We start from the raw sequence: 25,920 nt of genomic DNA on the forward strand, positions 1-25,920 counted from the left end.
TACAGCGACACGTCATTTTGTGACGTAGGTGAGTAGGGTCTATACAAAGCTAGAATTCTGCTCAAAAAGTAGCGGGTATTTAAAGATAATCCAACAGCAATTGGCCTTTCAGACCCCGCATATTGGTCAGCTTTCTTTCTGAAAGAAAGAAAAAAGTCCTGTGCTAAAGAGAAAAGCAATCCCAATGACAATGATTTTACATGTATTTTACAAATGAAATGCCTCAATGAATCATTTTTTTTTCTTATGAACGGTTTTCAAAAGCTTTATTGGTGGATTTTCTCAAGTTAAAGCGCCTCACAGAAATTAGTAAATTTCATTGTGTAAGCAGGATCTGTGTATTATTATTATTTACAGGTGTTTTAGCTCATTTCAATTTATTTTATTTAAATGGGCTAGTATTTATTTTATTATGTGTTTATATTTTACAAATGTGATGTAGTATTCATTTATATTGTATATTTTATGTCGTATAACTTTAGTTCCTATGTGAATATTAGTTCCTACTTGTTTTGTTGTGGTAGGAGGGTTTTGTATTGAACACGGGGCCGTGTTGGTTATTATTACAGCAGAGAAGACAGCAGTAAATCAACAAAGACAAGTCAACTGTGCCCCGATCTACCACTCGAGATCTGATGGACTCAAAAAGTGGGTTACAATTGCATATTAGTTTGAAAATTGACCGGATCCACCGTATTTTTACACGAGTGACTTCCGGTCTGCCCGATCCTAGCTACCGGTAGTAGTATTGACGCAGGAGGGTCGCGTCTCGCGTCAAATAATAAACTCTGCCGTTCTTTTCGCGTGCGCCGCTTTGAGCCGCTTCTGGGACGCGTCTAACACGCGGCCTCACTGCGACTGCTGTGCATTGGCTGATTAACTTTAACGCCCACATTTCACTGCGCGGCGGCCACGTTGTCGCGCCGTTGACATTTCTGGGTTATACTGTCCTACCGTGTTGGTCCTCATTATAGTAGAGAAGACGGAGTAAATATAATCTACACAAGCTCACAGCCTCGAAAAGTAAGGGTTACATAACGTCAGAAACTCGTTCGGCACGCCTCCGTTCCGAACCGAGCACCACGTACGGAAACGGTTCAATACAAATACATGTACCATTACACCCTTAATAGGTAGTGACTAAAACTCAACAGGAAATGACCTGTAAATGCCCTCAAACGAACTGAAAGTGACCTCCAAATACCCTGAAAATCGGAAAGAATGGTTTCGAATGAACGACCGTTCATTCCCCCTTCCCAGTCTTAACAGACTGAAGCCATATAGTTAACTGAGACACTATTATGGTGGAAGATTTTGGTAGCAACTTGTTGGTTCCTTTTATTTTTTTTGAACATTGACACCTACAGTGCCTTGCAAAAGTATTCGGCCCCCTTGAACCTTGCAACCTTTCGCCACATTTCAGGCTTCAAACATAAAGATATAAAATTTTAATTTTTTGTCAAGAATCAACAACAAGTGGGACACAATTGTGAAGTGGAACAAAATTTATTGGATAATTTAAACTTTTTTAACAAATAAAAAACTGAAAAGTGGGCGTGCAATATTATTCGGCCCCCTTGCGTTAATACTTTGTAGCGCCACCTTTTGCTCCAATTACAGCTGCAAGTCGCTTGGGGTATGTTTCTATTAGTTTTGCACATCGAGAGACTGGCATTCTTGCCCATTCTTCCTTGCAAAACAGCTCGAGCTCAGTGAGGTTGGATGGAGAGTGTTTGTGAACAGCAGTCTTCAGTTCTTTCCACAGATTCTCGATTGGATTCAGGTCTGGACTTTGACTTGGCCATTCTAACACCTGGATACGTTTATTTTTTAACCATTCCATTGTAGATTTGGCTTTATGTTTTGGATCATCGTCCTGTTGGAAGATAAATCTCCGTCCCAGTCTCAGGTCTTGTGTAGATACCAACAGGTTTTCTTCCAGAATGTTCCTGTATTTGGCTGCATCCATCTTCCCGTCAATTTTAACCATCTTCCCTGTCCCTTCTGAAGAAAAGCAGGCCCAAACCATGATGCTGCCACCACCATGTTTGACAGTGGGGATGGTGTGTTCAGGGTGATGAGTTGTGTTGCTTTTACGCCAAACATATCGTTTTGCATTGTGGCCAAAAAGTTCAATTTTGGTTTCATCTGACCAGAGCACCTTCTTCCACATGTTTGGTGTGTCTCCCAGGTGGCTTGTGGCAAACTTTAAACAAGACTTTTTATGGATATCTTTGAGAAATGGCTTTCTTCTTGCCACTCTTCCATAAAGGCCAGATTTGTGCAGTGTACGACTGATTGTTGTCGTATGGACAGACTCTCCCACCTCAGCTGTAGATCTCTGCAGTTCATCCAGAGTGATCATGGGCCTCTTGGCTGCATCTCTGATCAGTTTTCTCCTTGTTTGAGAAGAAAGTTTGGAAGGACGGCCGGGTCTTGGTAGATTTGCAGTGGTCTGATGCTCCTTCCATTTCAATATGGTGGCTTGCACAGTCCTCCTTGAGATGTTTAAAGCTTGGGAAATCTTTTTGTATCCAAATCCGGCTTTAAACTTCTCCACAACAGTATCTCGGACCTGCCTGGTGTGTTCCTTGGTTTTCATAATGCTCTCTGCACTTTAAACAGAACCCTGAGACTATCACAGAGCAGGTGCATTTATACGGAGACTTGATTACACACAGGTGGATTCTATTTATCATCATCGGTCATTTAGGACAACATTGGATCATTCAGAGATCCTCACTGAACTTCTGGAGGGAGTTTGCTGCACTGAAAGTAAAAGGGCCGAATAATATTGCACGCCCCACTTTTCAGTTTTTTATTTGTTAAAAAAGTTTAAATTATCCAATAAATGTTGTTCCACTTCACGATTGTGTCCCACTTGTTGTTGATTCTTGACAAAAAAATTACATTTCATATCTTTATGTTTGAAGCCTGAAATGTGGCGAAAAGTTGCAAGATTCAAGGGGGCCGAATACTTTTGCAAGGCACTGTATTTCAAACAATGTCTCGATTCTTGGCAGGAGCATATCGATAACTTTTTGGGATGCAAAGTATCACGATATATCACCATTTCGATATATTGTATATATTATAATTATATGTAGGAATGTTTTGCATAATGAAAATACGCCTTTTTCGTGTGTATTTGTCTTGTAATGTGACAAATTTTGGTAAAATTTCTTGTACGTTACCTTAATTTTTTAATTTTTTTAAAACGGTGAGCAATGTTTTCTGTCTCATACATACTGGTATTACCTTTGGTATCCCTTTTTTCTGGTTTTGCCTGCAGTTGTGCTGATTGGCGACTCCGGAGTGGGCAAGAGCAACTTACTGTCTCGCTTCACCAGAAATGAGTTCAACCTGGAAAGCAAGAGCACCATCGGGGTGGAGTTTGCCACGCGCAGCCTTCAGGTGGACGGCAAGACCATCAAGGCTCAGATTTGGGACACGGCCGGACAGGAACGCTACCGCGCCATCACCTCGGCGTTAGTGTCAGCCGCCGACGGCTCCGTTTTCCTGACCTTAAGTTAACACTGAAAATATCTCGGCGGCAGGTACTACCGGGGTGCTGTGGGCGCTCTTCTGGTGTATGACATCGCCAAGCACCTGACCTACGAGAATGTAGAGCGCTGGCTGAAGGAGCTGAGGGACCACGCCGACAACAACATCGTCATCATGCTGGTGGGCAACAAAAGCGATCTGCGACACCTGAGGGCCGTGCCCACCGACGAGGCGCGGGTGTTTGCGGGTAAATACGACAAATGAAAAAAATGGACCCTTTCAGAAGTGACCTCATATTTTGAACTTATTCCCTGGTCCAGAAAAGAACACACTGGCGTTCATCGAGACCTCCGCGTTGGACTCCACAAATGTGGAAGAAGCGTTTAAGAACATCCTAACAGGTAAGATTTTTTTTTTTTTTAAACCCTTTCATGTATAGAGGACCAAATGAGACAGAATGAAATATATAAATCTTTAAATAAATACTTAAATGTGTCATTTATCGGTTAAAATGGGAATTGAATAAATAAGTGTCATTAAATGTGTCAATTATTAAAATACTATGGAGCCCCTAAAGGGACATCGACAGAAATAAAATAAATTTAAACCATCTTGTGCGCACCGGATAGTACAGTGGGGAAAATAAGTATTTAGTCAACCACCAATTGTGCAAGTTCTCCTACTTGAAAAGATTAGAGAGTCCTGTAATTGTCAACATGGGTAAACTTCAACCATGAGGGACAGAATGTGGTTAAAAAAAAAAAAAAAAAAACAGAAAATCACATTGTTTGATTTTTAAAGAAAATTAGAGTGGAAAATAACTATTTGGTCACCTACAAACAAGCAAGATTTCTGGCTGTCAAAGACGTCATACTTCTTCTAACAAGGTCTAACGAGGCTCCACTCGTTTCCTGTATTAATGGCACCTGTTTTGACTCATTATCGGTATAAAAGACACCTGTCCACAAGCTCAGTCAGTCACACTCCAAACCCCACTATGGCCAAGACCAAAAAACTGTCGAAGGACACCAGAGACAAAATTGTAGACTCTCACCAGGCTGGGAAGACTGAATCTGCAATGGGTAAAACGCTTGGTGTAAATAAATCAACTGTGGGAGCAATTATTAGAAAATGGAAGACATACAAGGCAAAATCTCCCTTGATCTGGGGCTCCATGCAAGATATCACCCCGTGGCATCAAAATGATAACAAGAACGGTGAGCAAAAATCCCAGAACCACACGGGGGGACCTAGTGAATGACCTACAGAGAGCTGGGACCACAGTAACAAAGGCTACTAGAGGTGTGCGAAATTTCCGATTCTTAGATTATTCGTGATTCAGCCGTGGAAGATTCGAGAAGGATTCACAAACATCCAAATTCCGATTATTGAATCATGTCAAATAAAGCGGAAGTAAAACACACTCAGTGCGCCGCGCGGTCTTCGGGACACAATGAGGAACGGAGCGAGCGTAGCTAAACATCATGCTTGTCATTACCCGGCCCCTCGGGGGGGGGGGCATCAATAATCGATTCATAATCGAATCGTAGCCTCTGAATCGTAATCGAATCGTTAGGTGACCAAAGATTCCCACCTCTAAAGGCTACTATCAGTAACACAATGCACAGATACAATACTTTGTTATGTACCCTTTTGTTGGCAATAACGGAGGCCAAAGGTTTTCTGTTGCTCTTCACTCTTCGGTTGGTGTAAAGAAATCAACTGTGGGAACAATTATTAGAAAATGGAAGACATACAAGACCACTGATAATCTCCCTCGATCTGGGGCTCACCCCGTAGTGTCAAAATGATAACAAGAACTGTGAGCACAAATCCCAGAACCACACGGGGGCACCTAGTGAATGACCTACATAGAGCTGGGACCCCAGTAACAAAGGCTACTATCAGTAACACAATGCGCCGCCAGGGACTCAAATCCTGCACTGCCAGACGTGTCCCTCTGCTGAAGAAAGTACACGTTCAGGCCCGTCTGCGGTTCGCTAGAGAGCATTTGGATGATCCAGAAGAGGACTGGGAGAATGTGTTATGGTCAGATGAAACCAAAATAGAACTTTTTGGTAGAAACATAGGTTCTCGTGTCTGGAGGAGAAAGAATACTGAATTGCATCCGAAGAACACCATACCCACTGTGAAGCATGGGGGTGGAAACATCATGCTTTGGGGCTGTTTTTCTGCAAAGGGACCAGGACGACTGATCTGTGTAAAGGAAAGAATGAATGGGGCCATGTATCGAGAGATTTTGAGTAATAATCTCCTTCAATCAGCAAGGGCATTGAAGATGAGTTGTGGCTGGGTCTTTCAGCATGACAATGATCCCAAACACACAGCCAGGGCAACAAAGGAGTGGCTTCGTAAGAAGCATTTCAAGGTCCTGGAGTGGCCTAGCCAGTCTCCAGATCTCAACCCCATAGAAAATCTGTGGAGGGAGTTGAAGGTCCGTGTTGCCCAACGACAGCCCCAAAACATCACTGCTCTAGAGGAGATCTGCATGGAGGAATGGGCCAAAATACCAGCAACAGTGTGTGAAAAGCTTGTGAAGAGTTACAGAAAACGTTTGGCCTCAGTTATTGCCAACAACGGGTACATAACAAAGTATTGAGATGAACTTTCGGTATTGACCAAATACTTATTTTCCACCATGATTTGCAAATAAATTCTTTAAAAATCAAACGATGTGATTTTCTGTTTTTTTTTCCACATTCTCTCTCATGGTTGAGGTTTACCCATGTTGACAGTTACAGGCCTCTAATATTTTCAAGTGGGAGAACTTGCACAATTAGTGGTTGACTAAATGCCCCACTATACAAGAAGAAAATATCAAACATTGTAATTTGTAAACATGCTGGAAACTGGCGCATTTTCGTCTGTTATGTTCTCGTAAGACAAAAATAGGCATTCATCTCATTATGTTTGTCTCCCGAGATTTAGCTCGGTATCGTCTCACCGTCAAAATGAAAAAAAAAAAAAAAAAAAACGGTACGTCGATGAAATAAAGACAAGTTGATCCCCCCCCCCCCCATAGTATTAACTCATTGCATGCCATTGACGGCACGAGGCGTCCAATCCATTTTGACGCAATGACCATGAGTTAAAGTGCCCTGTAAGCGTTAATTCACTTAAAACACTATTTCTCATTTTTTAATCACTTCCTTTGCAGAAATCTACCGCATCGTGTCCCAGAAGCAGATGGCTGAGCGGTGCGCCCACGACGAGTCGCCGGGCAACAACGTGGTGGACATAAGCGTCCCGCCTACCAGCGACGGCCACAAGGGGCCCAGAGTGCAATGCTGCCAGAACCTGTGACCCCTCATCATTCTTCAACCTGAAATCACCTAGGACAAGCACTTTTTTTCCCCCCACGTTGTCATCAAAGACACATGTTGAATGCTCACCGAGCCGCCGCCAGCGAGCATTTCAGCCCTGACCAAAAAGTCTTAATGGCAGTCAAGCAGTATTAGTGGCTCCCCGTCCGCCTTCTTTTGCGTCATGCCAAATATATTTATAGAACGTCATTGTGTATTTATTGAACGCTTAATGCTTTGAGTTGTCTTGTTTTTTTTTTTGTTTTTTTTTTTAGGGGGAAAGAGTTCAAAACTTAATGTTTACAATAAAATGAATAAAATCTTTGTCTTATTTTTGGAGTTGCTGAAAATAGACAAAAATGTTCTGCCTTTACTAAGTTCAGTTTTAATAAATTGGTTTATTATAGCTTCATAACAAAACTTTTTACAGATAAAGTAGTTTAGCAATTAAACATTGATTATATTAAATGTTTGAAAAATAAAACTGAGCCAACAAAAATTATTTGTAATATTTTCAAATACTTTTGTCAATACTTACAAGCTGTATATATGTATTTTACAGGTACAGTGCATCACAAAAGTGAGTACACCCCTCGCATTTCTGCGGATATTCAAGTATATCTTTTCATGGGACAACACTAACAAAATGACACTTTTACACAATGGAAAAGTCTGTGTGCAACTTATATAATAGTTGATTTATTTTCCCTTCAAAATATAGCCATTAATATCTCAACCCCTGGCAACAAAAGTGAGTCCACCGCATGGGAACTCCGTACATCCCTAAATGTCCAAAGTGAGTACTGCTTGTCATTTTCCCTCCAAAATGTCATGTCACTCGTTACAGGAGTGCTGTCAGCATTGCTGCAGAGATTGAAGAGGTGGGGGGTCAGCCTGTTAGTGCTCAGATCATACGCCGCACTCTACATCAAACTGGTGTGCATGGCTGTCACCCCAGGAGGAAGCCTCTTCTGAAGACTGTACACAAGAAAGCCCACCCATCTCATCAGACCATAGGATTTCAGTAGGTTCCAGTAATCCATGTACTTTGTTGACATGTCATCAGCAAACTGTTTGTGGGCTTTCTTGTTTTTCCCAATTTTTGTTTGTTTGGATCGATTATTAATATTTGAAATATCAGGGGAAATGCAACAAACAGAAAAATACAATTAAGCGATGGGTCACGGATATCTCGTAACTATTTACAGACACTATTTTTTTCATTGAGACGTAATTTGTTTAAAACGTTTAAAATATGCGAGTGAATCATTTTTAATTTTTTTTTTTTTAACTAAATATTAGACATCAATTAATGATTCTGAGCTAAAAATGATAGACATTTCGAATAATAACTAAAATTACCGTATTGGCCCGAATGTAAGACAGCCCTGATTATAAGATGACCCCGTCTTTTTCAAGACTCGTTTGAAAAAAGACTTTTTGAACACCAAATTAATTTTTATACAGAAAATAATTACAGTACACCCAAAACAAATGATTATAACAATATATTTGAGAGAAAAAGCATGTTATTTTGCCTCATTCAAAACTTAATATCTGAACATTTAAATATGTAAACTAGAGTGAAATCACATTCGTAAATGAATGGCTTCTGGTTTTTGAAATGTAAATAAACCAATCTATTGCGATAAAACAAAAAAAATTGCAATAACTGCATTAACCATCAAAGTGAAGTCTAACTGTAACTGTAGTCTTGAAACAAATCTGAATAAAGAAAAACATTGCAATAAAATAATGCAAACTGATTAAACTTGAGAGTAGCTGAGATCTGTCATGACAGAACATCGCTTCAATGATATCTGGCGCCATCTAGCGTCGTGAATGGGTATAATGTCTAGACCGCGTATATAAGACGATCCCCTCTTTTTCAGTGTTATTTCAATGCAAAAAACGTCTTAAATTCGGGCCAGTACGGTACTTACCTTCTTTTTTTGACTGGGTTGACACAAAAGCGGTTGCGCGATGTCTGTAAACATGGGTCCCCAGGGTAAAACAGACGAATAAAAATAGCTTGGGGTGCTAAATGCACCATGAAACTGCTACGGCAGTATATAGACACATTGTTCTATCAAACACAACAGTTGTTTTGGCTTAAAATACAGCAGTTTATTTTAAAGAGTGGTGCGAGAGCAGAATATGCTTTTTCAGCCTTGTCTGTGTTTTCCACCATATATCAAAAAAAGTTTTATATATCAAATGAATGGAATGAAAATCATATTAAATTTGAGATTGTACTTAACCCCTTCAGACCTCAACATGGTGCTGAAGGACATGACGCGTTCGCGTCTCTAAATCAATAAATACATTGAGTTTAGTTGCTATTGCCACTTCTGGGAGATAATTGGGCGAAACTTAACCCATCGAAATCAAATCATGAGTTTTAACACTCTTTGCTATTTTTGGCTCTTTGAAAATGGCTGAGAAAAAAACGTAACTTTAAAAAGGTAAACGTAAGTGCTCATTTCTTATGAAAAACAATGTTACATTAACATTAAAAATAACCAATAAAAGCATGAAATATCCCAACCAAAAAATTGCACTTTGTTCTAGTATAATTGTGATTGTGAAGATTACTTGAAATTTAAATAAGTACGCATTTTTAGTAGGGCTGTCAAACGATTAAAAATTTTAATTGTGTTAATCACAGCTTAAAAATCAATTGTAATTGATAGCAATTCAAAACAACTTTAAAAAGGCAAACGTAAGTGCTCATTTCTTATGAAAAACAATGTTACATTAACATTAAAAATAACCAATAAAAGTATGAAATATCCCGACCAAACAATTGCACTTTGTTCTAGTATAATTGTGATTGTTAAGATTACTTGACATTTAAATAAGTACGCATTTTTAGTAGGGCTGTCAAACGGTTAAAATTTTTAATCGTGTTAATCACAGCTTAAAAATTAATTAATCGTAATTAATCGCAATTCAAAACAACTTTAAAAAGGCAAACGTAAGTGCTCATTTCTTATGAAAAACAATGTTACATTGGTTAAAAATAACCAATAAAAGCATGAAATATCCTGACCAAAAAATTGCACTTTGTTTTAGTATAATTATAATTGTTAAGATTGCTTGAAATTTAAATAAGTACGCATTTTTAGTAGGGCTGTCAAATGATTAAAAAATTTAATTGTGTTAATCACAGCTTAAAAATTAATTAATCGTAATTAATCACAATTCAAAACAACTTTAAAAAGGCAAACGTAAGTGCTCATTTCTTATGAAAAACAATGTTACATTAACATTAAAAAAGCATGAAATATCCCAACCAAAAAATTGCACGTTGTTCTAGTATAATTGTGATTGTTAAGATTACTTGAAATTTAAATAAGTACGCATTTTTAGTAGTGCTGTCAAACGATTAAAATTTTTAATCGTGTTAATCACAGCTTAAAAATTAATTGTAATTAATCGCAATTCAAACCATTTATAAAATATGCCATATTTTTCTGTAAATTATTGTTGGAATGGAAAGATTGGACAAGATGGATATATACATTCAACATACGGTACATAAGTACTGTATTTGTTTATAATAACAATAAATCAACAAGATGGCATTAACATTATTAATTCTGTTAAAGCGATCCATGGATAGAAAGACTTGTAGTTCTTAAAAGCTAAATGTATAAGTTATAGAAATTTTATATTAAAACCCCTCTAAATGTTTTCTTTTAATAAAATTTGTAAAATTTTCAAACAAAAAATAAACTAGTAGCTCACCATTGTTGATGTCGCAGAGCGAGACGTCACATGGGCTCCCTGCTGTAAAATAAAATCAGTCGCACCCAAGCGCCAGCAGAGGGCGACAAAAAAAAAAAAAAAGGCATGACACTGCTGTCAATTTAATCTGTTTGAGCGGGGCATGTGCGTTAAACGCGTCAAATATTTTAACGTGATTAATTTAAAAAATTATTACCACCCGTTAACGCGATAATTTTGACAGCCCTAATTTTTAGTTTAAATTGTGAAATTGTAATTGTATTCGAAATTTTCAATTGTAACTGCAATCAAAATTGTAAATCTAAAAATGTACCTAGTTATAATTCAAATTTAAGAATTCAACAAACCAAGCAAATCAAACATTTAAATATCATATATGTACATTTAATATATTTTTTAAAATTCATAACAAATTAAGGAATCAAAATTGGAATCTCCTTGTAGATGTGCCCAATTGAGCAAAAAAACTAACAAAAACAAAATACAAAATAAGGAAACAAAAGTTCTAAAATATAAGAAATCCATCCAAACTGAAAGCAGGCTGGGGCCGTAAACATAACGACAACATAACGAATGTTCCCTGGCATCTGATGATGATCTGGGCGGAGTCTCGTCACTAAACTGTAAACACACGGATAAACAAACCGCTCATAAGCTTGTAAAACAGATGATCCCCTCGTGGCCCCCTTTCAACGCTCTTTAAAAACACAAACAAAACCATTGAAAAACATTTTGTGGGCAAGGACTTTGTTGTCCATTTCATGTCAGTGCTTGTATGTACAGAAAATGTTTTTTTAATAAGAATCATCAATATAAATACAATCACGCAGCCAGGAAATAAGAGCACTCAACAATGAATTCAAATAAATAAAATTAGACATTATACTGTCAACAAAGTGCAAGCATGTTTTTTTTTTTCCTCTCTTTTTAAACGATACCAGGAGTTGTTGGTAGACTGTTGTCAGCTCAATTAAAACAACTGAATCATTAACTCTTATGCTGCCATTGACAGCAATAGACGTCCAATCCATTTGAACTGGGAGGGATTGCTTTCCAGTCCAAATGCATTGGATGTCTCTCGCAATTAATAACAATGAAACATGATCATTCAGTTCAAATGGTTTGGATGTCAAAGCCAGTCAATGTCATGGCTGCAAAATGAGGTTCAACACAGGAAAAATAGCACACATTTGTCTCATACTAAAGTCTCGGGAGAAAGTGTGTTGCGAGGCAATGGGGACTGCAAAGGATTCTGGGAAGAGGCGGCCTCTTTGGTTTTGGGAATGAGCAGATGCACTTGCTGATCCTTTCTTCTCCACTCAGAGTACAGCTTACAGTGGTACCGCAGGCACACCTGCAAGCATACACAGGATCATCATTAGCATTTACATCAATAGAATAATAAAGCGGCAAATTTGAACTGATGGTTATGGACGTCATGAATTGACATATATAGCTGTCATTGGGGCAGGCAAATTGATGGAGTTAAAGTTTGAAGTTCAGAATTTTTGACATTAACTCATTCACTCCCAGCCATTTTCACCGGTGCAACCCCCTTCGCTCCCGGCCGTTTTACTGGATTTTGACTAATTTTGCACTCCAGGACCTTGAAATGCTTCTTACAAAGCCACTCCTTTGTTGCCCTGGCTGTGTGTTTGGGATCATTGTCATGCTGAAAGACCCAGCCACGTCTCATCTTCAATGCCCTTGCTGATGGAAGGAGATTTTCACTCAAAATCTCTCGATACATGGCCCCATTCATTCTTTCCTTTACAAAGATCAGTTGTCCTGGTCCCTTTGCAGAAAAACAGCCCCAAAGCATGATGTTTCCACCCCCATGCTTCACAGTGGGTATGGTGTTCTTCAGATGCAATTCAGTGTTCTTTCTACTCCAAACACGAGAACCTGTGTTTTCTACCAAAAAGTTTCATTTTGGTTTCATCTGACCATAACACATTCTCCTAGTCCTCTTCTGGATCATCCAAATGCTCTCTAGCGAACTGCAGACGGGCCTGGACGTGTACTGGCTTCAGCAGGGGGACACGTCTGGCAGTGCAGGATTTGAGTCCCTGGCGGCGCATTGTGTTACTGATTGTAACTAGAGATGTCTCGATCGATCGGCATCCCGATCGATCGGGTCCGATCACGTCATTTTCAAAGTATCGGAATCGGCAAAAAAATATCGGCCATGCCTTTTTTTAATATATATATCTTTTTTTTTTTAATTAAATCGTTCTCTAATTGTATTTAACGTTACAGACATAATATGTTATACTCATCCAGAGTCTTTAGTTTAGGCTTAAGGTAGGGTTATCAAATTTATCCCAATAACGGCAGTAATTAATTTAAAAACAAAAAATGTATCACGTTAAAATATTTACCGCAATTAATGCATGCGTTGCACGACCCACTCACGCATTGTCGTGCTCAATCTGTAATGGCGCCGTTTTACCTATATAGTGAGATAAAAGGCAGCTTCAAATGAGTAGTGAATTTTGGCAGCTTTTGGAGCCTTTTTTTAACTGGCTGAAGCCTTACAATCCCTTTCCCTACGATTAGAAATATCATGGGAAGCAATGTGGGGAAGCAAGGTAGCAATTGATCTATTTCTTAACACCTTATGTTATTTCACAACGCAGAGTAGATATATCAATTGGTAGCACTACGCACAGTCATGGTTCCACTTCCCATCATGCATTTGGGCATGGCTACAGTATCATTTACTGAAAGCTCAACAAATACACTAGATGGCAATATTTAGTCACAATATACAAAATAACTCTTTGTATCCGTGGATCCCTCTCACAGAAAGAATGTTAATAATGTAAATGCCATCTTGAGGATTTATTGTCATAATAAACAAATACAGTACTTAAGTACTGTATGTTGAATGTTGAGTTTTATTCATTTTTTTCTTAATGCATTGCCAAAATGTATATGATCGGGAAAAATTATCGGGAATGATTGGAATTGAATCGGGAGAAGAAAAAAAAGCAATCGGATCGGGAAATATCGGGGTCGGCAGATACTCAAACTAAAATGATCGGATCGGGAGCAAAAAAACATAATCGGAACAACCCTAATAGTAACCTTTGTTACTGTGCTCCCAGCTCTCTGTAGGTCATTCACTAGGTCCCCCCCCCGTGTGGTTCTGGGATTTTTGCTCACCGTTCTTGTTATCATTTTGACACCACGGGGTGAGATCTTGCATGGAGCCCCAGATTGAGGGAGATTATCAGTGGTCTTGTATGTCTTCCATTTTCTAATAATTGCTCCCACAGTTGAAGTCTTGACACCAAGCGTTTTACCTATTGCAGATTCAGTCTTCTCAGCCTGGTGCAGGTCTACAATTTTGTCTCTGGTGTCCTTCGACAGCTCTTTGGTCTTGGCCATAGTGGAGTTTGGAGTGTGACTGACTGAGTTTGTGGACAGGTGTCTTTTATAACGACAATGAGTTAAAACAGGTGCCATTAATACAGTTAACGAGTGGAGCCTCGTTAGACCACGTGAGAAGAAGTTAGACCTCTTTGACAACCAGAAATCTTGCTTGTTTGTAGGTGACCAAATACTTATTTTCCACTCTAATTTGGAAATAAATTCTTTAAAAATCAAACAATGTGATTTTCTGTTTTTTTTCCCCACATTCTGTCTCTGAGGTTTACCCGTGTTGACAATTACAGGCCTCACTAATCTTTTCAAGTAGGAGAACTTGCACAATTGGTGGTTGACTAAATACTTATTTGCCCCACTGTACATTTCAAAAACCAGAAGCCATTCATTTACAAATGTGATTGCACTTTAGTTTACATATTTAAATGTTCAGATATTAAGGTTTGAATGAGGCAAAATAACATGTGGTTTCTATTGTTATAACCATTTGTTTCGGATGTACTGTAATTATTTTCTGTATAAATATTAATGTGGTGTTCAAAAAGTCTTTTTTTAAACGAGTCTTGAAAAAGAGGGGGTCGTCGAATAGTATGATAAGACTGAATGAATTAAAAAATGTATTAATATTTGCCTAAATTAAGCTCTTCAGCTCACTTCAGCACAAAATCGCCTTGAGATGCAAGTATGTGAGTTTTTCCGTTAAAAAAAAGTCAATGTAATGTTTTTAGAATGTAAAAATGTGGCTTTAACAAGATGTTTGAAAGGCACTAGAGTAAGGGTGCGGCTTACCATGGTCCAGAGGGTGTAGATGCTGAAAAGGACGAGGGTTAGCGAGATGAGGCCAGTGTTCTGCAGCAAGCTGCCCAGCTGAAGGTCATCCTTGACGCCCTTGAGGCACAACCAGCCCGAAATGGAGGCCAGCGGCGTGACGAAAAGGAAGCACATGATGTCGCAGAACACCAACCTCCTTTCCTCTTTCGTGCCTGGATCGTGCAGCCACTGCAACGAAAATGCACGTCATTTACCGTGGTGAGACTGCCTTCAGACGCTGTATAAACACATTTAATGTATTCATTTTTATTTTTATTTTATTCACATTTTTTCCACTTGGATTGTGCCAGTGTTTGAAATAGCTGTACTGTAAATTGTCGATATAACCAGCAGAGGACAGCAAAGCAATTATTTTTTTAAATGCCCGTTATGCATGCATTAGGAAGGTAAAAGGAAGAAATAGTGCAATTCACTGTGCTGGAGGTTGCAGAAGAAGTGAGCATTTTAACCCTCTTGTCACGTCGATGGATCATAATGACCTGTTTTAAATTTCAGCACATCATTTAAAGTCAATGAGGGTTAGTGGCCATGTTTACAATTAGCTGAAAAGTTTTAAAAATTCAGTTTCTGACACGTTTAACTCTCATTCCCATTGGTGGTGAAAGAGGTCGATCCATTTTTTCGCCCTTCCCAGTCAAAACGGCTCGACGTCTATCACCGTCAATGGCAGCCGATGAGTCAAACTGACCCAACAAAACACAGGTAACAGGAGGGTTAAACAGGTTTACAGATTAAATTACTTGTTTACAGATATCATAGACTTCATTATCAGTTGACTGAAAAGTGGGGCACGGGGCCGCTCCGTAAGGGGCATATTTTCAAAATCTTGAATATTCAAATGTTTTCAAAACCAAAGCCGTTAGACCTAAAACCAAAACAGACACCTATAAGAGTCTCCATGAGCAGTGGCATCAAAAATACCAATGTCGTTCCCTATTAAAATCCCAATTTGTTATTTTTTAAGTATAACAAAACTTAAAATGGCTATAAAATTCTCAGATTTTACGCTTCATGCACAAAAATCACCAAATGCAGAGAAAATCACTAGGGTTGTTCCGATCATGTTTTTTTGCTCCCGATCCGATCCCGATCGTTTTAGTTTGAGTATCTGCCGATCCCGATATTTCCCGATCCGATTGCTTTTTTTCCCGATCATAAACATTTTAGCAATGCATTAAGAAAAAAATGAATAAAACTCGGACGAATATATACATTCAACATACAGTACATAAGTACTGTATTTGTTTATTATGACAATAAATCCTCAAGATGGCATTTACATTATTTACATTCTTTCTGTGAGAGGGATCCACGGATAGAAAGACTTGTAATTCTTAAAGGATAAATGTGACTTGGTATATTGTGACTAAATATTGCCATCTAGTGTATTTGTTGAGCTTTCAGTAAATGATACTGTAGCCATTTAACTGTTCTGCCCAAATGCATGATGGGAAGTGCAACCATGACTGTGCGCAGTGGTACCAATTGATATATCTTCTCTGCGTTGGGAAATAACATAGGGTGTTAAGATAAAGATCAATTACTACTTTTCTTCCCCACATTGCTTCCCACGATATTTCTAATCGTAGGGAGATGTATTGTAAGGCTTTAGCCAATTAAAAAAAAAAAGGCTCCAAAGGCTGCCAAAATTCACTCTACTCATTTTACGCTGCTTTTTAGCTCTATATATAGGTAAAACGGCGCCATTACAGATTGAACGCGACAATGCGTGAGTGGGTCGTGCAGCGCATGAGTTAACGTGATTAATTTTTTTTTTAATTAATTACCGCCGTTAACGGGATAAATTTGATAACCCTACCTTAAGCCTAAACTAAGGACTTTGGATGAGTGTAACATATTATGTCTGTAACGTTAAAAACAATTAGAAAACGATTTAATAAAAAAAATATATATATATATATATATATATATATAATATTAGGGCTGTCAAAATTATCGCGTTAACGCACGGTAATTAATTTTTTAAATTAATCACGTTAAAATATTTGACGTAATTAACGCACATGTCCCGCTCAGACAGTATTCTGCCTTTTGGTAAGTTTCACAGCAAGGCTTTTTGTGCTGCAGCACAACAGCGAACTCTTGTGGTCGTTTTGCGACATGGTTTATTTTTTTTCTTGCCAGTTCATATACGTTGTAATGTTGTGCTTATATGATCCTTGGACAAGATTTGTCCGTAAGTATGGTTGTTGTAAAGAATGTACAGTGATACCTCAGCTCACGAACATAATTGGTTCCCAGAAAGTGTGCGTGAGGCGAAAAGTTCGTCTTCCGAACATTTATTTCCCATAAGAAACCATTAAAATGAGAATAATCCGTTCCCAGGTCCCCATAAAACATAATTTTCTACTAAATAAGCCTTAAAACTACACAAAAATATACCTTATTTTATGTATAATAAGTGTGCTATTGTATTATAATTAAAGAAATAAACTGTACTGTATAATAAAGTTGTTTTATTTACCTTTGCGATGGTATGGGAGTGGGAGGAGGAGGGAGGGAGTTACTGTTTGGAAGGAGAGTGTTACCGGCAAAGTGCGCAGTTAGCGTAGACTCCACTGCTGTGCCCCCCGCATGCTTTTGGTTGTTAATAAAAGTGCCCACAAAAAGCCATCCGACACCTCTGGGTGTTTGTATGCAAGCCGCCATCGGGCGCACCGAAGACAACCGACGACAACGAGCCAACGTGACTCGCCGGTCCACTTCTCACGACGGTGGGAAGCTGAAAGCACCGCCAATTACCAGTCGAGGGCGAATTGGTAACACGAGTCACCTTCCATAAGGACTGTATGTAACTCTTTTTCGGTCCCATAATAGCAAAAGTACACTCAATATGGTCCAAAATGTCTATCAAACACAAACCACGTCCGCACTCAACGAAAGGGAGGGGACGAACTGGGACGCCGTGAGCGTGCGTCAGCTTCTCGTGGCGCTGTCCGACCGCGTGGCTTGGTTCGTCCGCCGAAAACTAGTTCGCCAGCAGAGACTATATGCTCGCGAATTTAATGTTCTTGAGGCGAAAAGTTCGTGAGCTTAAGCGTTCGTGAGCCGAGGTATCACTGTACATATTATGTTAGTAAGCGAAATGTTCTATTTTTTGTATGAGTCGCTTTTTGTTTATGTTTAGTGAACCCGTATAGCGTGCTAAGCTAACGTTGTTGCTAATGCAATGCTTGTGTACTTTTTTTTTTTTTTTTTGTAGTTTTATGATGGTCTAAAGAGGACAATGGTTTGAGACTATTTTATCAATAAATCAGATGAAAAAGGAAGAAGTCTGATTATTAAGGCGTCGTTCACTAGCTGTCTAGCTTTGGAAAAAGTAGACGCTTCGGAGTGAGGACAGCATTGACAGATTTAAATGACAGTAGAGTGAAATGCCCACTACAGTCCTTAAGTACCGTATGTTGAATTTACAGTGGGGAGAACAAGTATTTAATACACTGCCAATGGATTTTCCCATTGGCAGTGTATCAAATACTTGTTCTCCCCACTGTATATATCCATCTTGTGTCTTATCTTTCCATTCCAACAATTTATTTTACAGAATATATATAATTTACAGAAAAATATGGCATATTTTATAGATAGTTTGAATTGCGATTAATTGCGATTAATTACGATTAATTAATTTTTAAGCTGTAATTAACTCGATTAAAAATTCTAATCGTTTGACAGCCCTAATATAAATATTAAAAAAAGGCATGTCCGATATTTTTTGCCGATTCCGATACTTTGAAAATGACGTCATCGGACCCGATCGATTGACATCTCTAATAATCACCTGTATTTTCAGGATCAACAGCAATATTTAGCATATCATAGCATATCAAGTTTTTGCCCGAAATAGCAACTCATTTTTTTTAATTTCATGCAACTTTGTTTTCAACAACTAAACACTCAGTTTTCACATCAGAACACGTAAAAGCCCAATTTTAAAAGAATGGACACAAAAAGGTCTAAGTTACTAGTTTCTAGCCAAAAAATGGGCAGTTGGCCAAATATTACCTGATTATTTGAATGTAAAGTTACGCTATTGTGTACAAAATCCAATATGGCGGCCGTCACAAAACAAAGAGTTTTTTAGGTTGAAAGTTCTTGTAAATAAATGTGTAAATTCCAGAATTTCTATAGATATGAACGTAAAACAGTCAAGAGTCTTGGTTAAAAGCACAAAAACCTAGCTGTTATCATTCATTTTACGTAAGTAAATATTTCAAGCTAAAGTTACGCTAATTTTTTCCATTCATTTCATTTTTTTTCACAATGTTTCAAAGTGCATGCATGGTGCTATTCTATATGATAATTACCTTGAATCCTCGACCAAATCACTCTTGAGATACTCATGCCTGCTTGTTTGCAGTAAAACGTTTGTCCTGTTTCCACCTAAATCTGGCGTAAGAACGCAGGGTGTGTTTGAGTTTATCACAGTGAAAGCCACTACAACGCTCTGCCTGGGCCGGCCCCCTACGGGAAGGCCTGGCGCAATGTCTCTAGGAGCTTTCTCGTCAACTGATGGTAAAGTCTATGCAGATATTTTAGAAGGATTAGAGGGCAGTGTCAATTCAATTGTCATTTTGTTTGGCCCACATAAGTTATACCTCACATCTCTTCATATTTCAGGCTATAATAAAATTTTAACATTTTTGTAGTTCTCAATTAAAGATCAAGGACTACAGAAATTAAGCTGTCTCGTCAAATGATGGTGAAGTCTATGCAGATATTTTAAAGGGATTAGAGGGCAGTGTCAATTCAATCGTCATTTTGTTTGGCCCACAAAAGTTATACTTCACATCTCTTCATATTTCAGGCTAAAATAAAATTTTAATAACATTTTTGTAGTTCTCAATTAAAGATCAAAGACTACACAAATTATCATTTCCTCTCACTTTTTTTTTTTATTTAACCTTTTTTTTTATGCAAAGAGAATACCAGCAGTTTTCCCGTTTTTGTTTTTCTTACAAGCACAAATATAAGCATTAGGGCTGTCAAACGATTACAATTTTTAATCGAGTTAATTACAGCTTAAAAATAATTAATCCGTAATTAATCGCAATTCAAACCATCTATAAAATATGCCATATTTTTCTGTAAATTATTGTTGGAATGGAAAGATAGGACACAAGACGGATATATACATTCAACATACGGTACACAAGTACTGTATTTGTTTATTATAACAATAAATCAACAAGATGGCATTAACATTATTAACATTCTGTTACAGCGATCCATGGATAGAAAGACTTGTAGTTCTTAAAAGATGAATGGGTAACACTTTATGATAACTATCCGTTTAATTAGTTAATAGATCATTAGTAAACTGTTGATAAATGATTTATTGTTGATTTGTGAAGTATTTGTTAACTGTTTGTTAAGGGTGTTCTTAACCTGAAACACAGTCTGTGTAGAAACTAGAGATGTCCCGATCGATCAGCATCCCGATTGATCGGGTCCGATCACGTCATTTTCAAAGTATAGAAATCGGCAAAAATTTTTTTTTTTTTTTTTTTTTTAATTAAATCATTTTCTAATTGTATTTAACGTTACAAACATAATATGTTACACTCATCCAGAGTCTTTAGGCTTAAGTTAGGGTTATCAAATTTATCCCAGTAACGGCGGTTATTAATTTATTAAAAAATGTATCGCGTTAAAATAATTAATGCTTTTAAGGCATGCGCTGCACGACCCACTCACGCATTGTCGCGCTCAATCTATAATAGAGCCATTTTACCTATATAGAGGGATAAAAGGCAGCGAAAAATGAGTAGAGTGAATATTGGCAGCCTTTGGAGCCTTTCTTAAATTGGCTAAAGCCTTACAATCCCTCTCCCTACAATTAGAAATATCATGGGGAGCAATGTGGGGAAGCAAGGTAGCAATTGATCTTTTTCTTAACACCTTATGTTATTTCCCAACACAGAGAAGATATATCAATTGGTAGCACTACGCACAGTCATGGTTCAACTTCCCATCATGCATTTGGGTTGAATGGCTGCAGTATCATTTACTGAAAGCTCAACAGATACTCTAGATGGCAATATTTAGTCACAATATACAAAGTCGCAAGTCTTTCTATCCGTGTATCCCACTCACAGAAAGAATGTTAATAATGAAAATGCCATCTTGAGGATTTATTGTCATAATAAACAAATACAGTACTTATGTACTGTATGTTGAATGTATATATTCGTCAGAGTTTTATTCATGTTTTTCTTAATGCATTGCCGAAATGTATATGATCGGGAAAAATTATCGGGAATGATTGGAATTGAATCGGGAGCAAAAAAAAAAAGCAATCGGATCGGGAAATATTGGGATCGGCAGATACTCAAACTAAAACGATCGGATCGGGAGCAAAAAAAAACATGATCGGAACAACCCTAGTATAAACGTTTCAAGTTTTTAATCTTTTCAGGTTAAGAAATGCTTCACTTCAAAAGAAAAGGCATTTTGATAAGGCATTTTGCAGGCAGCGCTTATGTTGCACATTTATGAAAATCTGCCATTGAACCAACAAATATTTATACTTTTTTTTTGTATATTCTACCAATAAAACTTATGATCTTCAACATAAAGTGCATATAGTTTTATTAAGATCATTCAACGAGCATGGGCATTTAGAATGGGGTCAACCATATTGGAACACCCTGTAAATGCTTAACAAACTGTTAACAAATACCTCACAAATCAGCAATAAATCATTTATCAACAGTTTACTAATGATCTATTAACTAGTAAAACGGATAGTTATTATAAAGTGTTACCGATAAATGTTAGTACAAGTTATAGAAATTTTATATTAAAACCCCTCTTAATGTTTAGGGTTAGGGTTTTAATAAAATTTGTAAAATTTTCAATCAAAAAAATAAACCAGTAGCTCGCTATTGTTGATGTCAATAATTACGCACCCAAGCACCAGCAGAGGGCGACAAAACACCGAAAAACACAAGTTATAAGTGGACATTACACTGTGCTGTCATTTTAATCTGTTTGAGCGGGAAATGTGCGTTAAATGCGCCAAATATTTTAACGTGATTAATTTAAAAAATTATTTACCGCCCGTTAACGCGATAATTTTGACAGCCCTAATAAGAATTAATATTAAAGATGGCAGTATTAATCGATGCTTTGCGGTTTGATTGATTTCAATTCGATTGTGCTTACCCAATTGATACATTCATGTAGAGTGATTAATTGTCACATCTGTAGCAGGAACATAACCGTGACGTACACGTACAAAATTTTGGACGTCAATGATGACGCATAAAGAGTAGCATGACTGAACGTGAATTCTGGTAAATTATATTACTCACATCATATGACTTATATTGCAAAATACATGATTATTTAGCCATAAAAAGATGTTTTATTTGCTTTAAAAATGGAAACAACTGTTCAGATGTTTGCGGCTTATTAATAATATCAGCAAAAAATGCGAGCTTAACTAAAAAAAACAACTTGGTTTGACTTTTTTTTTTTTTTTTTTTAATAAATCAGGTTTGAGGTTCAACTACCTGTTTGAAAGACCTGAGTCTACGTTGAACGGTGAAGTGTTTGTGGCACAGCTCGCAGTAGTTGGTGTTGGAGGACGACAGCCAGAGCTCCAGGCAGCTCCTGTGCACCGTGGCCAGCGTGCCGGTGCAGTCGCACGGGGACAGGAGGGTTTCCATGCTGCCTCCTTCGTGGCAGATGCGGCAAATAGGGCCACTGTCGCTACACAGGACAAAACACATCACTTACAAGGGCGTAGGTTTGGGCTTATTGGTAGTCGGAGTGGGAACCTCTTGGTACCTCACGATACGATACGATTTGCGATACAAAGCTCACGATAACGATGATCTGACGATATGGCGATACAACGATTATCGATACATTGGTCAGGAAGTCATTCTAGAATATTCTACAAAAAACAGAAAAACAAGCTTCTAGTGTGAATTGGAATTAGGTTATCACTAGTAGACGTCCAATGAACGTCTATGGCTGTCAGTGGGAATTAGGTCATTTTGGGCCATTTAAAGTCTCACTGGAACGGCACCAAACAAAAGTTCCAGCATCATCACCTTGTCCGATGCAGATTCTTGACTCTTGACACCTTGTCCAATGCAGATTCTTGACAAGGTGATGATGCTGGAACTTTTGTTTGGTGCCGTTTCAGTGAGATTTACAAAGATGATTGCCTGAAGAAGACATCAAAATTCCCTCAGTAAACATTGACACCTTTTTAAAACGATATCTGGATTCTTGGCAGGAGCGTATCGATAACCTTTTGGGATACAAAGTATCAAGATTTATCACCATTTCGATATTTTGTCACACCCCTAATTGGTAGGGACGATATAACAGCAAAACTTGCATGTACACTTTTTGCTGGGGACGGGACATTAATAAGACCCAACATATTTGGTGAATGGTGGTCAGGGCTACATTTCTCACCAATATGAACCCAATTAATTGATAGGCTAAATGGTTGATGCAAAATAAATCTATATTTGACCTATACTTTCAAACTGCAAAATTTATAACGTCTTAATCTAATATTTTTTGTTAAATAATCAAGTCAAATTATTTTCTCCATCTTTTTTTGAGTGTTAAAGGCTAGTTAAAAGATTAATGCATCAGATTCTTCCACTTTAAGTAAATTATACTATTTGTTTGTATGGAGCCCATACATCTAAAAGTTGGTCATTTTTCACCAAAATCAAGAAAAAAAAAATCAAATAATGTTTTGAACATTATTCTTAAATTAAACAAGTTTTCCTTTTAAGATTAAATATTAGGGGTGTCAAACGATTAAAATTTTTTAATCAAGTTAATTACAGCTTAAAAATTAATCGCAATTCAAACCATCTATAAAATATGCCATATTTTTCTGTAAATTAATGTTGGAATGGAAAGATAAGACCCAAGATGTATATATATACATTCAACATACGGTACATAAGTACTGTATTAGTTTATTATAACAATAAATCAACAAGATGGCATTACCATTATTAACATTCTGTTAAAGCGATCCATGGATAGAAAGACTTATTTCTTAAAAGGTAAATGTTGGTACAAGTTATAGAAATTTTATATTAAAACCCCTCTTAATGTTTTCGTTTTAATAAAATTTGTAAATTTTTCAATCAAAAAATAAACTAGTAGCCCGCCATTGTTGATGTCAATAATATCTTACACAATGCTCATGGGTGCTGAAACCTATAAAATCAGTCGCACCCAAGCGCCAGCAGAGAGCGACAAAACTCCGTAAAACACAACAAGTACACATTTCACTGTCCTGTCATTTCAATCTGTTTGAGAGGGGCATTTGTGCGTTAATTGCGTCAAATATTTTAACGTGATTAATTTTAAAAATTAATTACCGCCCGTTAATGCGATAATTTTGACAGCCCTATTAAATAAACAATTCTTTTGCTTAAAATAAGTCTGTTATGCTTGTTTTCAGCTAGCTGTTTTTCTTATTTCAAGAAATCTCAGTGAGTAAAATCGACTTGGAGCACTGTAGCAGTATCAAAATTAGTGAAGTGTTCCCCACCTCCACAATATTGACATCTTTTTACATTACATACAGTGGCTGCTGCTGGCGGAACATAAACTTGGAATATCCCTAGTCTTTGAAGGGGGCGGGGGAGGCGGCATGTTGTATTTCTGTCAGGCTGTGAATGGGTGTGTGTGTGTGGGGGGGGGGGGGGGGTTCAAGTCATCAGCCAATCAAACGTGTGTTGGAGGGGAAAAACATGGAATGGCACATTCGGCAAGTGAAAAAGGGGTAGATGTAAGTCTGAAAATAATGAAAATAACTTAATATTTCAATTCTATCCTGACAACATATAGGAAGACAATCTAAATGATCTATATAACTGAAATCATTGTATAATGCAAATAAGGTTGCTTAAAAGTTGGTGGGGATAATTTGAGCATCCTGAAAAGTTGGTAGTGTATGTTCCTACTGTCCCTATGCAAACCTACGCCCTTGCTTAAAAATGAGCCTTCATTTTTCTGATATTCTGCTGTAATAGGTATTAAACTATCAAAGGCTTGTTCGTTTAAATTACTTGCTTGTAAAAAAAATATTGCATGACCTATTTGCAGACTCGAGTCACAGTGACACGGACTCGAGTCGACTCGAGCTGTAAATGTGATGACTCGTAACTTCACTTGGACTTGAAGAAAAAAAAAAACGCAGCCTTGGATTTTACTCACTTGAACTGGGATGGTCCGAGACTTGACTCAATTTGTGAGGAAATAACTCGAGACTCGATACGACTTGACTCATGAGACAATAACTCGAGACTCGACAAACTGACTTGTAGATTGGTTCCCACTTGCCAGTGAACCCCTTGGAACAGCTTAATGCTGGTTCACTCCCTAAAGACTGTACTGCAGTTTGTTTGTTTTTTTACACTGACTTACATTGACAGTAAAGTCCCTAAAAGATAAACCTGAGTGCTTTGACTAACTAGGCATGTGTCGTTATGATATTCTGACGGTATGACAACCTTGAGCCAAAATATCATGGTTTTGTGGCATTATGGTATTGCAATTAAAGCTTTGTTTTAGGTGAGCCACAGCTCAACATTATTAACATCAGAACAAAAATAATAGAATTATTTTCCATAAAAAGCATATGTGTATGACTCGTATCATGTTTACATTATACAGTGGGGCAAATAAGTATTTAGTCAACCACCAATTGTGCAAGTTCTCCTACTTGAAAAGATTAGAGAGGCCTGGAATTGTCAATATGGGTAAACATCAACCATGAGAGACAGAATGTGGAAAAAAAACAGAAACTCACATTGTTTCCAAATTAGAGACAAAAAATGTATTTGGTCACGTACAAACAAGCAAGATTTCTGGCTGTCAAAGAGGTCTAACTTCTTCTAACGAGGTCAAACGAGGCTCCACTCGTTACCTGTATTAATGGCACCTGTTTTTACTCATTATCGGTATAAAAGACACCTGTCCACAATCTCAGTCAGTCACACTCCAAACTCCACTATGGCCAAGACCAAAGAGCTGTCAAAGGACGCCCAGAGACAAAATTGCAGACCTGCACCAGGCTGGGAAGACTGAATCTGCAATAGGTAAAACG

General features: G+C 37.7%; 2 protein-coding genes across 2 annotated transcripts in view; one reads left to right on the forward strand and one right to left on the reverse strand.

The window, feature by feature from the left end:
• LOC130918741 (ras-related protein Rab-11B-like) overlaps positions 1 to 10,014 on the forward strand; it is a 27,044-nt gene extending 17,030 nt beyond the window's left edge. Inside the window, exons 2-5 of the mRNA XM_057840735.1 lie at positions 3,293 to 3,488; positions 3,558 to 3,751; positions 3,825 to 3,905; positions 6,683 to 10,014. Of these exons, the coding sequence (XP_057696718.1) occupies positions 3,293 to 3,488; positions 3,558 to 3,751; positions 3,825 to 3,905; positions 6,683 to 6,828 (617 nt within the window). The 3' untranslated portion in view covers positions 6,829 to 10,014. The remainder of the gene's footprint in view (positions 1 to 3,292; positions 3,489 to 3,557; positions 3,752 to 3,824; positions 3,906 to 6,682) is intronic.
• LOC130918740 (E3 ubiquitin-protein ligase MARCHF2-like) overlaps positions 7,929 to 25,920 on the reverse strand; it is a 33,635-nt gene continuing 15,643 nt past the window's right edge. The window contains exons 3-5 of the mRNA XM_057840734.1: positions 22,337 to 22,535; positions 14,757 to 14,966; positions 7,929 to 11,931 (exon numbers count right to left, since the gene is read on the reverse strand). Coding sequence (XP_057696717.1) covers positions 11,773 to 11,931; positions 14,757 to 14,966; positions 22,337 to 22,535 — 568 coding nt within the window. The 3' untranslated portion in view covers positions 7,929 to 11,772. The remainder of the gene's footprint in view (positions 11,932 to 14,756; positions 14,967 to 22,336; positions 22,536 to 25,920) is intronic.

The sequence above is a fragment of the Corythoichthys intestinalis genome, chromosome 7 (genome assembly GCF_030265065.1).
Source record: "Corythoichthys intestinalis isolate RoL2023-P3 chromosome 7, ASM3026506v1, whole genome shotgun sequence".
Classification (NCBI taxonomy): domain Eukaryota; kingdom Metazoa; phylum Chordata; class Actinopteri; order Syngnathiformes; family Syngnathidae; genus Corythoichthys; species Corythoichthys intestinalis.